Source organism: Synchiropus splendidus, chromosome 4 (assembly GCF_027744825.2).
Source record: "Synchiropus splendidus isolate RoL2022-P1 chromosome 4, RoL_Sspl_1.0, whole genome shotgun sequence".
Taxonomy (NCBI): domain Eukaryota; kingdom Metazoa; phylum Chordata; class Actinopteri; order Syngnathiformes; family Callionymidae; genus Synchiropus; species Synchiropus splendidus.
Window position 1 is genome coordinate 18,112,199 of NC_071337.1, and position 14,685 is coordinate 18,126,883.

Below are 14,685 nucleotides of genomic sequence, written 5' to 3' on the forward strand. Positions count from 1 at the left end.
CAACTCATGTGTTCTCAGGCCAAAACAGACAAAGGCTTGACTCCAGCCAGAGGATCTCGCTGGCCTGTCCAGAAACAGGTACACATATACATATACAAAAGGACTGAAAAAAATAACAGTAATGTCATATTAATGTTTATTTGTCATTTCATTTGTTAATTGTTGGATTTACTAAATTTTAGATAAAAAAAAAACACAGGACTATAATAGTGATGATAATTTTATATACATATTGTGTTATTTAGTATTCAGGTTCTCTTTTTCCAATATAAGAAATCCTGTTCTATATTTAATTTTTGAAAATAAACCATTCAATTTTTGATTGGCATGGCTATATTTATGTCACAATTCTTTACTACATTACATTTTTTTCACCATTTATCCTACATTACTTTGACATCTCATTCACATGCTTTGACAGAAAAATGACTGTGTCTCTGTACAAACTCATTTTGACTTCCACCAGAGAATCAAGTCTATTTGTGATCAGTTCTCTCTTCTCCACAGAGCTGACAGGTTTTCACACAAAACAGAGGAGGGAGAAAGAGAAGGTGTAAATGAAGCATCACACGTCCCTGCAGCAGAATTCAATCCGTTATCGACTTGAGGAAGAACTATGAGGTTAAATTATGAGCGCAGAGAGAGAATTGAAGAGGGAAGGAGAGAGGAACAGAAGTGGAAATGGAGTAACATGAGAAGAGAAATGTTCTCTGCAGAGACGCTCGGCCTTTACCACCCAAATATCAGAGCAAACTTCAGTTGTAACCTGAGAATGACAAGCGCTTTGGTGAACGTTGACATTTGTCGCTTCAGCCTGCAGCCTTGCTTCTAACCATCACAGTGAACCGCCATTATGGCAATGACAGGAACAGGATTTTGATTAAAAGGTGCTTTCCATTCCAATCCTTAGATTCGCGACCCCGCCTTTATATATTTGCAATCCAGAGTTCTACTTTTAATTTCATGATCGTACTCATCAAGGCACACATATATACACACAATCATGCACTTCAAGAAAATTATCTAAAACAAAATGTCTTGTTTTTCTTCTATTAGATCAATGGGTGACAATGAGAAAACTGACGAGCAGTTATGTTGTTATGGTGGATTAGAAAATAGTAAACATTTCTTTTGCTGATATCCATTATGGTTGACTGTATCGAGCAGGGCTGTAAATAACAAAGATTTAAAAAATGTTTATTAAAAAAAATACAAATATTCCCGCTCACCTTTGTACAGCATTCAAAGTAAAAACATCATAACTCACATGATATGTTAGGCAACCATGTTGAAAACTGCTCATTTCTGTGAGGCACAAAAAATGGGTAGATAAAAGGCACAAAACTAAAAACAAGTTGAAAAACCGTCAACAACTTCCTCTAAAATTGTTGTCTCACCTGATTTAGGCAGCTCTAATTGGTATCCTGGAGCTAATGTGAAAGCATTAGACCTCTGTATGAAAATAACCACCTCAGCATTGCAATGTATACAGTTCCTCCTCTCATCGATAACATATATGCCATTACTGTACCACCACTTACTGTAACACTAGTGCAGTAAGTGTGTGCCACAGTGCATGCGCAAGAGCAGGGAAGAGGGGTTGAAGACAGCGAGTGCCTTACAACCAAAACAAATATGATGAAATTTGAAAAAGGCTCCACACCAGTGACATTTTGTGTAGGAACAACCAGGGATGACCTCAGGATTTCACAAGCATTAGATGAAACAATAAGTAATGATTTTTCTTTTTAATTAATTATTATTGGAGGAGAACCTGATAAGGATCGGTACCAATATCATCAGGTAATACCATAATATCTGTTGGAGAATACAATCGGAGAATAGATTTGACTGTGAGAGAAGAGATCTGACAGAGATGTGAGGCTGTGGAGGAGGCGGCAGCAGGAAGAGGTCAGCAATCTATGACAGGAGGTGAGCTTACACATCACGACAAGGTCACAATGAACCAGCTCTTGTAAGTCACGTCAGGCTTTATGAGACTTTGCCTGCGGTTCTCTCTTTCACACTCCTCGGCTGCGATACACAGACTCAAGAGAAGGGGACATACTTCACGCTTGACTAGACGCCACGAGTACCTCAACGTGCTGCTGCTGCTGAGCTCAGAACAGCCATCAGTGTTTGGTTCAAACACTGTCAACGTGAAAAGTCAGAGCTACTTTCATCAAGAGAACGTTAGCTGCTTAAAAACTGACAAAATTGTTGATAACCAAACGAAAAGAGCAAACCATTTCTCGTAGTCATCCACAACACAAATGCCCTTTCTTTGACTACGCAGCTTTTATTTATTCAACGTGAGCTTGTGAGGAGATGTCGGAGTGGTGCTCACGTCATAGGCGCATGGTGGAGATGCAAAACAAGATGCATAATTGAATAAGTGTGAAGATTCATTGCGTAATGGGAATCATACAGGCACAGGACGGGCCTCCGGAGTCGCAGGAGGAGCTGATGAACCAGTATCAGCAGCCGTTTCCTCTCATTACACCTCATCTGCACTTTCAGAGCCAACAACAGACACATGCATGTTCACTCATAAACAAGATGACAAGTCAGAATGGAACAGCAGCATGCAGTATATATTTGGGGCAAGAGTTTCAAGGCCTCTGAAATTCAACAATGTGCTTTGAGCTTGAGGGATTAACAAATGCTCATGTTAATGCAGCCAAGAAACAACACTTGCATTCATATTCTCTTAAAAACACTCTAGGGATAAAAATGTAAGACTCTAGAATAGGAAATAAGTTGCTCAGGCGGAACTGAAAACTTAGCTTTCTTTACATAATTTCAGACATTAACTAAAGTTGCAAGCCAGCACAACATTCTACCCTTCTGAAGCTATAGAAGCTGGGTCTAGACCTGTTCTGCAATGAGCGTAGCTGTTGCAACTGTTAGCAATAGTAAGTGTAGCAGCAGTTCTAATGGCAACTTTGCTGGTAGGCAGTTCTGCAGAGCAGCTCAGCACGCTCACGAGACAGTGGCTGCACTAAAAGAGCCCCACAAGTACAGGCATAAACGGTCACATGGCACAGAAAGTCAAGGGACTCTTTTCTGCAGAGCCCCAAGCCACACAAATTCAGTGAGAGCTCTTCTTCTCCTGCTAATTGACAACAACTCTTGACACACATTTTGTTATAATAACATTGTTATTGTACCTTGTCAACACTTGTTGTTTCAATAGGAGGAAGGGTCCTGAGGTTCACCATGTAACCTGGTAGCCTAATGCAGAATTTATCCGGCTCTCATTAGGTCAGAGCAAAACAAAATAAAGTGGATAGATATTAAAAATTAAGAATTGAGAATTAAAATAATGAGTTTTTTTTTTATATCTTCTACTTGTTTTGCCAATAGTTAGGTTACTAAGACATTTACCACGTAAAAAGATCTTCCAGTATTTGTGAATGATTTTTTATTTTTTTTTATAAAACTGAAGTGAAAAAAAATGCATATTAAACTCATGATGTCATTAATTTTCTGCTTGTTTTACATTATTAAAGCCTCTCACAACAGTCACAGTAAATAAGATGACCCTTTAGGAAATGTAATTGTTCACGCCTGGCCCAGTGATCCCGTTGACGTGGCTCAGAATGCTGGTTCAAAGATGTATGTTTTTTGTTCACATACTATTACGTAACAAAATAACTTTGAATTTTCTCTAGCATACCAAGCACATGAGTGTCAGCTATTTTAAAGGTGAGCTTAGCGTGCATTTCAAGAAGTTCTATTTAGCATTAAGTTACAGCTGGGGATATCCAAACACACTAAGAACATGAATAACATTTTAGTAAGTAAGATATTTGCCATTCTGTTAAATGAGATGCTCGATTGTGAAACTGGCAGAACACCCCGCAGAACCTTTTACCCCAGCTGCTACGGAGAAACGCCATAACTTTAGAGTCAATTTCCCTTTTCTCCCATGGATATACGGAGAAAGTTCACTGTGGTCGCTAAATGAAAAGCTTTGTTAAATGTACAATGCTTCAGAGTTGCATTTGCAGTTGTGGAAGTGGTTCAAAAGTGCTAATGCATTCTGGGAGATATCCATGCACGGAATCTGAGTTTGTTCTTGTATTCACTCACGTAGGAAATGTTTCTCCAGTAAGGCAATTTCCAGGTGACCTTTGACTTCGTTGAGACGCTCAGACTCTGACCTCTGGAAGTCCTGCATGGCCGCAGCCATGGTTGGAGACCCCGAACCTGCCTATGGACACAGAAGGACAAATTAGTGTAACAGGAAAATCCCTGGTGCGGTGACTCGCGCTAAGCCACCCCAGTGAATGTTCCTGCGAGCAGCGAGAATGACAAGGAGAGGAGAACCCCCTCTTCTGACCTGAGCGACAATGATGACTCACGTCTCTGAGTGAACAGGAGAGTGACGCGAACTCAGGAGGAAGAGAGACGAAAAAAATGCAGGCAAATGAATGCCACTGCAGCCTGCTCAACTACAGCGGGGTCCCTTTAAGAAACTCACATCCACACACATGCGTGAGGGTGCAGACACTGCAGTAGCTTCTCCCCAACAAGCACCACTGTGGATTTGTGCTTTCAGGTCGACACGCGCGACAGTGACCTGAAGGTTTATACGGAAACTAAAATCCGGAGCGAGAAAATGAGATGAATAGCAAATAAAGACATGGTTCTAAGGAACAACAAAGCAAGCTTTCTGGAAGGAAAAAGGATGTGGACTCAAAACCTGAATAGAGAGGGATGTGGGCAATAACAAGCTATTTCTTAAAAGTGGTTTCGAAAAGTGGGGCATAACAGGAACAACAGGTTGGTCTGTTATGATTAGATAGGTTATTTTCTTCAGCAGGAAAACAATTGTAAGACAACATGATAGACAGAAGAAGGTTCTGACTCTGGAGGAAAGGGACGACTTTTACTCTTGTTACTCCACTGGAAGGGACAAGACTTTGTATCCAGACTGTTTCGTTTAGATAGGGCTTTCAATCTTTGCGGGAACAGAGCAAATACAAAATTTAAGTCATTACAATCTAATGCAATCCAGTCCCTAAAAACTAGTAGAAGCCAATGTTACGTTGGTGAAAATGACGAGGTGACTGGACCTCATTTTAAGATTGTACTAGGAAGAACATTTTAATGATAATTGCCAATTGGGGTCAAAGTTTAAGCCCTTGCCACATCCTTGCATTACATTTTAGATTTCAGGTTTTCACAAATGTAAATGAATCACTCATTCATTAAAGAACGGCAATAGTAGCTCTCCACAGGTGACTGAAAGGTGCTTTCTTGTGGTAGCAAAAATACAGGAGGCACTTCCCTGCACATTTTGGATGAATTCAGTCACAATGAAGCAGGATAAATGGTCTGCCAGCTGGAAGATCAATGTGGTGATGCTGAGCAACAGAGTAAGCAGCGTGAACATGTTAAATATAGAAAAACAATGTCCTACAAGAACAGGAAGTCTGTGGCGCATCATCTACTGTGAGCTGATAGCTTGCAACCACATTATGAAGTCGTGTTCCCGAGGCTGACGCATGTTCAGACCACAGACCTGCTGCTCGAGAAATAAGTGGCTTTCAAAGACTTGTTTGATTTTTTTTGTTGCTATGATGATGAGTGGTGAGACGTTACTGATCCTGTCTTATTATTTTAGGGAGAGGTGAATAATGTGAAGTGACATGATTTGATGGAGTATTATTTCACGGTGGTATTTTCCTGTAAGGTATTTGACTTGATTGAAACGGATTCATGAGCTGTGAGAGCTGTTTTAGCACTATGTTTTACTCCTTGCCATGTAGAAACTATGTATCTCCAGCCAAACGTGATGGTCTACATTTTTCTTTCAACAAATTCATTTGATTGTCTTCATCAGATCAAATAATTCAACACACCGTCAAGAAAACCACTTTCTTGAGCCCGATTTGTCCATCACTGTTGTTTAACAATCTATTTAACTAACTTGTCCCCTTCTTCACTTCAGAGACATCCAAATTATTTTCACAGCCTGAGCTTAAGTTTTCAAACCAGGACACAGCAAGGATGTTCATGCAGCTACTTGTCAACGTCAGTGCAGGGTTCCATCGCATTGGCTTAACATCAAGGTGTTGACTTCCTGGTGAGGACAAACCAGACGACTCTAGAAAGTGATGAGAGCGGCAGTGAAGACTTTGACACAGCAGAAAACATGAGGAGAGGTCAGTGATGTCACCACAAGCATCCCACTATGAGCAGACACCATCTGCCCCGATGACATGCTTCCTTGTTTAGAATGGTTCTCCCTCCTCAAGCCCAAGGACACGCACTGTCCTCTTTCTGGGATGGAGCAATGACGGAGAAGACTGCCGTGTGTATGTGTGTGTGTGTGTGTGAGGGTGTGTGAGGGTGGTAGAAGCGGTATGACACAGAATCTACGGTAGTGTGAACGCAGTGAAATCCTCCCGAGTGTGTCTGAATAGGAGGCTGGTCTATTTGGGGAAATCGGAGTATGACTCATCAGTAGTATGTGGGCGACGTCGTCCCCGTGGGCTGGGACTTGAACAGACACACAAACACCCGCTCATGTGTTGCTCTTCCTAGCACAATTAAATGGGGCATCTCGGTGACATCGTGAATGAGAACGCGGGACGCTCACAGAGATTCTGATTGAAGAGCAGGATGAAAGAAGACCCCTATGGGACCACGAGTCACTATCCCTGAACCTTCTGATGTGTTCCATCGATACATGAGGACTGACGTCAACGCAGGGATTGAAGTTCTCACAAATGCAACCTTCAGATTAAGCACCAACAGCATTCCATGTGGGAGGAGGCTTCTGCGAGTCCTTTGGTGAAGATGTCTGAGGGCGTTTTTCCTCTCTCTGGAGATCTTACAGAACAATCTGAACTTCCTGTCTCCTTTATCGCTTCCCTCCTTTTCATCTCACTGGAGGTTTTCATCAAACTCCACCATCTGATAAAGTCACAACCGGCAGTTTTCTACCAGCTGTCTTCACATGAACCCCCAGTTACTGAACAGTCCCATCAACTTCCGCACTCGTCCTTCATCTATCGTCTCTTGTCAAGCAGAGATTTGTAAATCCATCTCATGTCTTATCTGCAACACTTCTGAAATAAAAATAGCGCCCACCAAAATCTAGGTTAAAAGAAAGGTCTGGGGGTTCTTTATTTACTCGTAAGAGATGTGAGACTCAAAACTCAGAATCAAACCCTCACTAGGGAATTAGTTGCTTGTAGAACATGCGATATTAAACAGAATTATGCCCTCTCTATCTTGTATACTGTAGATTTGGATACTGTTGGATATTGTTTTACAATTAGAAATGGTTTTTTTTTCAATTACAGACACAACAAGCAGGAATAATGGACTTCACTTACAGGGTCTCGTGCCATGTCCTCGGCATCCCTCAGAGAGGACCTGGGCTTTAGCTGTACATCGTCGCTACATTCATTGTCAGAGCCATTTGGTGACTCGGCCAGATCCGGGAAGTCTTCTCTAGTTCTGGGGCCTCGGAACCGGATCTTGTCCAGGCGCTTTAGCATGGTCAACACCGCGCACCTGGGCTTTACCTTAACATGGCGGACGGTAACCCTGTGGACAAGAGAAGGAAAATCACATTCAAAACCCACAAAACAATCTTCACTCAAACGCGGAGTCCACTAGTCGCAAGTAATATGCACAAAAGAAACTTTTGACAGAAACAATGTTAGCTTACCCCAAAAGCAAAACAATCAATAGGGTCCAGCGAATGTCCTCCAGCAACACGTTCGTAAGTAAGTCTAACATGAGTAAATGCACCCCCATTTGGGCTTGGGGAGGTTAGCTTCACTATTAGCCTCGTTCATTAGTGCTAGACTACCTAGCGCTATAATTTTCTGTTTAAATTCTTGTTTTTTTCCTGGAAAAAAAACAAAAAAAACTTTCCTCTTGTTCACTTGTGAGGGAGAAAGACGTCTGATCTTTATCATCCGCATCTCATCCACCCAACTCCAAACACTTTAAGAGGCTAGCAAACAGCATGTCGGTCATTTTCTCTTTTGCGTTCCGTATTAGGTGAACTACTGAAATCCTATTAGTAGCTAGCCTACCTCCCCAGTTACCTTTAATGCTTCCGAGACCTTTATAGAGTTGTCCCTACCAATAAAGGAAATGCTTAACACTAAAGCCAATCGCATACTTGTTCAGGAATTTGACCATAGTATATAACAAATTTCAATTGAGCAATGTGCGGACATTCACTACCAAAATGAATGTTTTAGACTGAGTCGCTGCTCAGTGAGTGTTTCCTCCAGGTGCATGGTGCTGCTGCACCGAATAGGGATGGGAGCGATTAAATATCTGTAGCGTTTTTGACTAATCGGAAATTGCCGATCCAACCATGAGGTATGTCTGATCCATGAGCCGAGTCTGGGCTTAATATTGTCAGCTGAAATTACTGCCACTTCTAGCTCACTGCAAGGTTGGCACATCTCAATAAGACGCGGAGCAATGACACCTCATTGTCAGCTGTAACCCATAAATGAAGTGTATTGTGTAAGTGTATTCTATTGGAAGAGACAAAATGGGGATGTGTGCATCCCAAACTCATCCAGAAACTATGAGCTGAGGTGTTTTTTAAAACATTTATTGAAAAGTGCATGCTGTCTGAGTATAACAGTGTCACTTTCACAGGTGAGTCCATTTAAGCAACTTAATGATAAACATATTCAAAATAGGTGCAATAAAAAAATAAAATAATCAGGATAAGTCGGCTAATAAGGGAAAAATATTGCTGGATCAGTTGACAACGAAAAGAATGGTTAGTTGCAGCCCTAGTGTTCATCCTCTTCATGGCTGGCGACAACCTTAGACAATGGTTATGTTAAATAATGTGTTGAAAGGCCGGATGCAAACAGAGCTGATTACTGAAACAGGGGATGTTGGATAAAAAAACAATAACCAAGAGTCTGTCTTTTGCTGAGCTCTGAGTCATCACACACTCATCAACTTCCTTTAAACCAATGGGGTCCTTGACTTCAATAATTAAGACACTCAACCCTCGACTTACCCTGAAGTGAAATGATGCAATGAAATATGTCTAAAGTTTGTTTGGGCAGTCCATCATCTTCCTGCTGGGAATCCATGGAAGGCCCGAAGAGGTTGTAAACAAAACTGTCATGCCATTCTCACGGCGCAGCGCTGCACTCGTAAGGGGGATTTCATGTTGTTGTTCTTAATGTAATCCCAGGAGATTACTTAATCTGCTTGACTGGATGACTGGTCATCATACTGCCAAGATCTGATTGACAATCTGAGTCATGGTTGCAGATGATTGGCTGACTGCTAAGCTGATGAGAGATTTCCTTGTGTAACGTTGTAACCCACCAACATCCGCTCAGGTTGTACGTATTTAAAAGTTACATAAACAAGCGGCAAGTTTGGTTGACGTCAAGATTAAATACCTCCGTTAATGATCACTTTGCAATCCAGTCTGCCGTATTTCACTGCTGTGTTTAGGCTCTTGTTTGACATGGTGCCTTCTTCATAATCTAAGAACTCACAATGTCACAACTGTCACCAGGTGGTGTGACAAGGGTATTGGATGATACATTTATAACAGATCTCACTTCAAAGAAGAGAGTGCGGAAGTGAAGCGGGACAGCCAGAAAGTTTGCCAAACAACGAATCAGCAACATTTTGATTTCCATTTCTAACCCAATGTTCCCTCTGGGCCAGCTCCAGGCACCGATCACCATGATACCTGGGCACATACGAGAAAGAATGATGGCTTGGTGTATGTCACCAATGAGGCAGCAGCTTCACCAATGAGGCAGCAGTTCAGACTTAAATTACCCCTAAAGAAGACCTCCTCCAGCTCATCTGGAACAATAGTGAGCAGGCGTTTAGCTAAGAGGGCGTCTGGACATCTGCAAAACATGAAAAAATGGACCCCCAATTCTCGACCGTAGCTTGGCCGCCAGATGCCGCCACCAACGGTTTCATTTTTTCAGTCCATTTTTTCAGTCCATATCTAACCAACAAAAACCCACATTAGAAAGGATGACCTGGTTATTTAAAACAAAAACAATGACATCACATGACCATTCCCTCGAGTCACAAATAAAAATTCTCGCTTGAGAACCCAAGTCCTTCGCATCAAAGGTAAGAAACCAATTCTACTTACCACTGCATGTGTAGCTAAGCTCCTACCCAACTACCGCCGTCAGGACTGGCCAGTGCAAACACAAAGGCGTCTTTCGGTCATCGGCCAATCAACAAGAGTGATCCTCAGAGACGTCCCGCACACACCAGACCCTCCTGTTTGCTCCCGCATACATTTGATCGAGACCCAGCAGCTTTCCAGGCATCAGGCCCACGTCCAGTTCGTGGACGTCTGACTCGGTAATCCTCTGCTAATGACTTGTAGTAGGCCGAGGTTACTCCAGGTCACGCTCACAGACAACGCTAGACCATTCATGAAGCTCTCTCACGACATCAGCATGGGAAAGGAGCAAAGTACATACCGCCACCGGATCTGTTGGGGAAACTACTCTGGAAAGAAATTATATTTAATACGGATAAACTTCAAGGAAAAGATATTTGATTTGAAATGGACAGTCCAGTGTATTCACAGATGAACAACATCTCACGAGCTACAGTACTGCACTGGGGACGTGGGTCTGAGGGCCACCTCTTGATGTCACATGTTTTTACAGTGTTTGACCCTGCCGGTGAGAAAACATTGACAAGTCGCTACAATGCTTTTCCATGTTTAGATCAGATTTGATGGCCTTTATTAGACCTATATAGAGCTAGATACAGAGTCAGCAAGATGAAATGTCACCTTGATATATCCTTAAGTGTGAAGGAAACACTTGATCGCTTCCTTATGCCCACAGTTCTGATTGGAGCTGACGTCACAAAAGCTTGGTCACGTAACCTGCAAAAGATTATGGGAGCGATGATGCAGTGCACTGTAAACAGCACCATGGACAGGCGAGTTTTTTACCGTGGCTAAATATTGTTGTAAAGGATGAAGGAGTTTTTGGCTGAGGGGGAACAGAACAAGCATTTGCCTTCCTTAAGATTGTGTTATTGCATACATATTATAGCAATGTAGGAAGAGTTAAAAGAAAAAGTTAAAATGAGTTCTTTATTAAAGAGTTGTCGCTTTGTTCTGTTCTCTAAATTGTAAGTCTATTTACAGCCTCATTTACTTTATTTTTAAAAAACAAAATACAGCTGTATTCACAGATACAGTTGTTCACAAAAACAAGTCTCAAATATTGAAGGTGTATGCGGATATTCTGGAAAAAAAAATGGAGCCACTGTGCCGCACTGAGTCAAAGTGAGTCAACCAGATTTGTTGCCTAATTACGGCGAAAGTGCTGTGAGGATAGGCAGGAATGTTTCTGGTTTGCTGCAAGCTAATGATGTGGTGTGGTGTGGACAAAAAATAGTGAAAATATTGTGGAAGGCAGACAAAGTTAGGATGAGTAATTTTGTCAAATTCCAAACCAGAGAGAACAGATAAAAGAAGTTCAGCAGACTAATGTTGGCCGTTGGCCAAAGCTAGCAGCGCAAAAGTGAAACATGTTTTCTTCTATTTAAGATGCAGACTGAGGCAGAGAAAAGCCCACCTGCAGATAAACCACAAACAGAAACTCCATGACTGCAGAGTTAGCCGTAACAATCCAGAGTCTCCGGAAGCTTTGAACCTAAACAGAGCAGTGGCAGCGCATCCAAAAAGTACCTTATTATCAGCTGTAAAATTCTCTTGTCAACTAGGTGACAGGAATATTTTAGAAACACATCTGGAAAGTTGGACAGTGACTATTGTGCCTGACAGAAACATGGAACAACTGATCATTGTGGAGCCGCCTGGTAGAAAACCTGCTGCCTCAATGTCCCAGAAAATGTCCCATTTGTGTGAGCGAAGCTCGTACTGTACAAGTATGAGTGAGTGCATCTTAAAACCCCCACCACCTAAATCTTTTCATGCATGGCTGACGTGCAACACTGCACGGTGTGTTAGAGCCAACGTCTTTTCCTATAGAGCGAGACAGTCATGGGTCACTCTGTGGGCGTGTGTGTGGTGGACGGAGTTAGTGGTGTTACACAACCTATAGGACACAGTCTCTATCAGGATGTTTGTCCATACTTGTCGTTGTAGCGGTCATGTGATGTCAGCCGGGAAATGTGATTATCCCCGCTGATAGTAATTTGATTATTTTTAGCGTTTGAACTCCTAGCTGATAAGTTCATAAAGACGGTGGATGCAAGGCCCTGATGCAAGTCATGGGTCAAGAGTGAACACACTGTGGGCACTTTCATCTCCTAGTTGACAATAACAAAGACCTTTCATGACTTTAGGGAGCGTTTGCTTCCTTTCCGTTTCCACAATAGTGGGATGTCTTATGTACATGGGCCTGTTTGTCTTTGGCGGATCTCGACCACCTTACTATTTATGCAATATACATTTAAAAAAAAAAAAAAAAAAAAAAAAAAACGATTTTAAGTTAAAAACTGAACCACATTGGATATTCAGTATCTGGTAATATTCGGCTTTGGCCTCAAATTTTCCATTCACCGCATCTCTACTATTTACATTTGAAAATGTGCATCACCTTCTTGCTGGCTGAAATCTTGAGCTCCCACCCACGCCGACTCTGCTGTGATTGGTCAAGAGGAAACCTATAGCCCACCTCTGCTGACAACTGCTGTCAAACAGCTCACTGCAGCTTTAAAAGCCATATAAACTCCAAACCTGCAGGTTAGAATCTCTCGCACAGAGCGGATACAGTATACAATATACAACTCTGTATATCATTGTAGACAAACTATCCGATCAACAAGTAAAGGCAAAGCAATCAAATGTCTAAAATATAAAATAATTGTTAGTTGGTGAGTGTGTACAAACACACATCTGATACAGACGGATGACATGCACAAGCACCAGCAGAGGCAGTTTGTATAACATGCCAAAGACGATCTATACGAGCTCCTCACTTTAGCAGATCACCAACATGTTCGCATAGTTCATGATCTTATATTGTGAAATTGCCCACTATAATAATGATAATAATAATAATAATAAAGAAAAAAGTTTCACCAATCCTCATGTCAGCTGTTGCATGTCTGTAAGGATGTCTCTCTCACACACAAAAAAAAACGTTTGTTTTTTTTGTTTTTTTAATCAAAAAATGATGCAGACAAATTTCTTAAAATGTAGTCTATAAATTAAGTTTCTTTATGACTGGAGGAGTCTTTACACGATTCAGTGATCAAAAGAAAATCTAAAACCGACAAGAAACAATCCTAACCCAGTCACACTTCCACTTTAGTCGCTCAATATTTGAGTGAACCATCTGACCTCTCTATCAAACCCCCAGACAATAGAGATTGGGTTTCACCGGACAAAAGTTTAATATCACCCAGTGTCGAAGTGAGGTCGACCGGACCACATCAACCCGGGAGCAGGAAACTAGACCCTGGTCACTCCACATGGCATGGAGCATGAACCCAGGTTGTGTTTAGAGTCTGACCACGACCCCAGTCCAACAACAGAGGACGTCTGCTGTGACATCAAGTTGAAATTACATTTTGAGTTGATTTTGTTTTTAAATATAACTTGAGCTCATGATGTTTATAGTCTATGACAAATAGTGAGACAAAAAGCAAGGAATAATAATAATTTTAAAAAAAAGGTTACACCACTTGAGGGAGTCTGTGTTCAAAGGCTGGTTTGCGTTCACATCTCTGATTGTTTAGTGGAACGGACTTTGGTCCAAGCCTGTAGCGTGAAAGCCCAAGTTCTATCAAAGATTGGAAAAATGAAAAAAGATGGTTTCATGTGGATCAGGTCAACTTATAAAAATATAAAAATCCACAAAAGAAACAATGGAGTAGGTAACGCTTCATATGGAAAAGCAAGGTCACTGACTTTCAGATGAAAAGCCGACACACAAACTTGACAAGTACGTTCTCTCAGGCCTTGTGTCAACACAAAATAGACCTTAGCTAGGCATCAAGTCATCAACACCAGAACGGTCTTAAAGAAAAACTCAAAAATTCAAAGCAGAAGAGTCTTGAGATAAAAGATGTTTGATGAAGACTAGTCAAAACGAAAACAGCTATGCCACATATCAACTCAAGCCACTCCTTCGTTGAGATTCATTATTAGTAAAAGTAAAAATCTTTCATTACAACAGAATCATCTCTGGTTATGATGTACACTAAAACAGGAAGAATACAGGAGAATAGTCAGACTCTCAAATGCAACCCAAATTAAAAAAGACAATAAAACATATTTGAGAAACGAACTGTCAGCAGAACACAGAGACTTATGGAGCCCTGGAAGTGACATGCGTGTGTTTATTTATTTTTTTTTTTATGTGACATGCATGACTTTCTTTTTTTTTAGCCTGAGATAACAGTCAAGATCATTTTTATCTTGAGATAACAAAAAACAAAAAACGATTACTTCGTGTAACCACTATGTCTCCCATGGCTTCGTAACTGTTGTCATTCACTGTCTGCAAGTCAGAATATTGCCGACAGCAACACACTGATCAAGTGGCTTCTACTCAAAATAATACATGTGGCAGATAACTGTTATCTCGGGCAAAAATAAATAAATAAAGTCATTCATGTCACATCCAAAATAAATAAACACATGCATGTCACTTCCAGGGCTCTGTAGAGACTGGACCCAATCCACCAGATAAACAA

General features: G+C 41.3%; 1 protein-coding gene across 6 annotated transcripts in view; it reads right to left on the minus strand.

The window, feature by feature from the left end:
- The window catches only part of gramd4a (GRAM domain containing 4a), a 37,226-nt gene that overhangs the window by 21,103 nt on the left and 1,438 nt on the right, over window positions 1-14,685 (minus strand). For 3 of the 6 annotated variants that reach the window (XM_053862011.1, XM_053862010.1, XM_053862013.1), the window contains exons 2-3: window positions 7,353-7,566; window positions 4,096-4,216 (exon numbers count right to left, since the gene is read on the minus strand). In XM_053862011.1, coding sequence (XP_053717986.1) covers window positions 4,096-4,216; window positions 7,353-7,566 — 335 coding nt within the window. Of the gene's footprint in view, window positions 1-4,095; window positions 4,217-7,352; window positions 7,567-7,690; window positions 8,253-10,138; window positions 10,317-14,685 lie in introns of those variants that run through there. The other 3 variants (XM_053862012.1, XM_053862007.1, XM_053862009.1) reach the window with 3 other exon arrangements.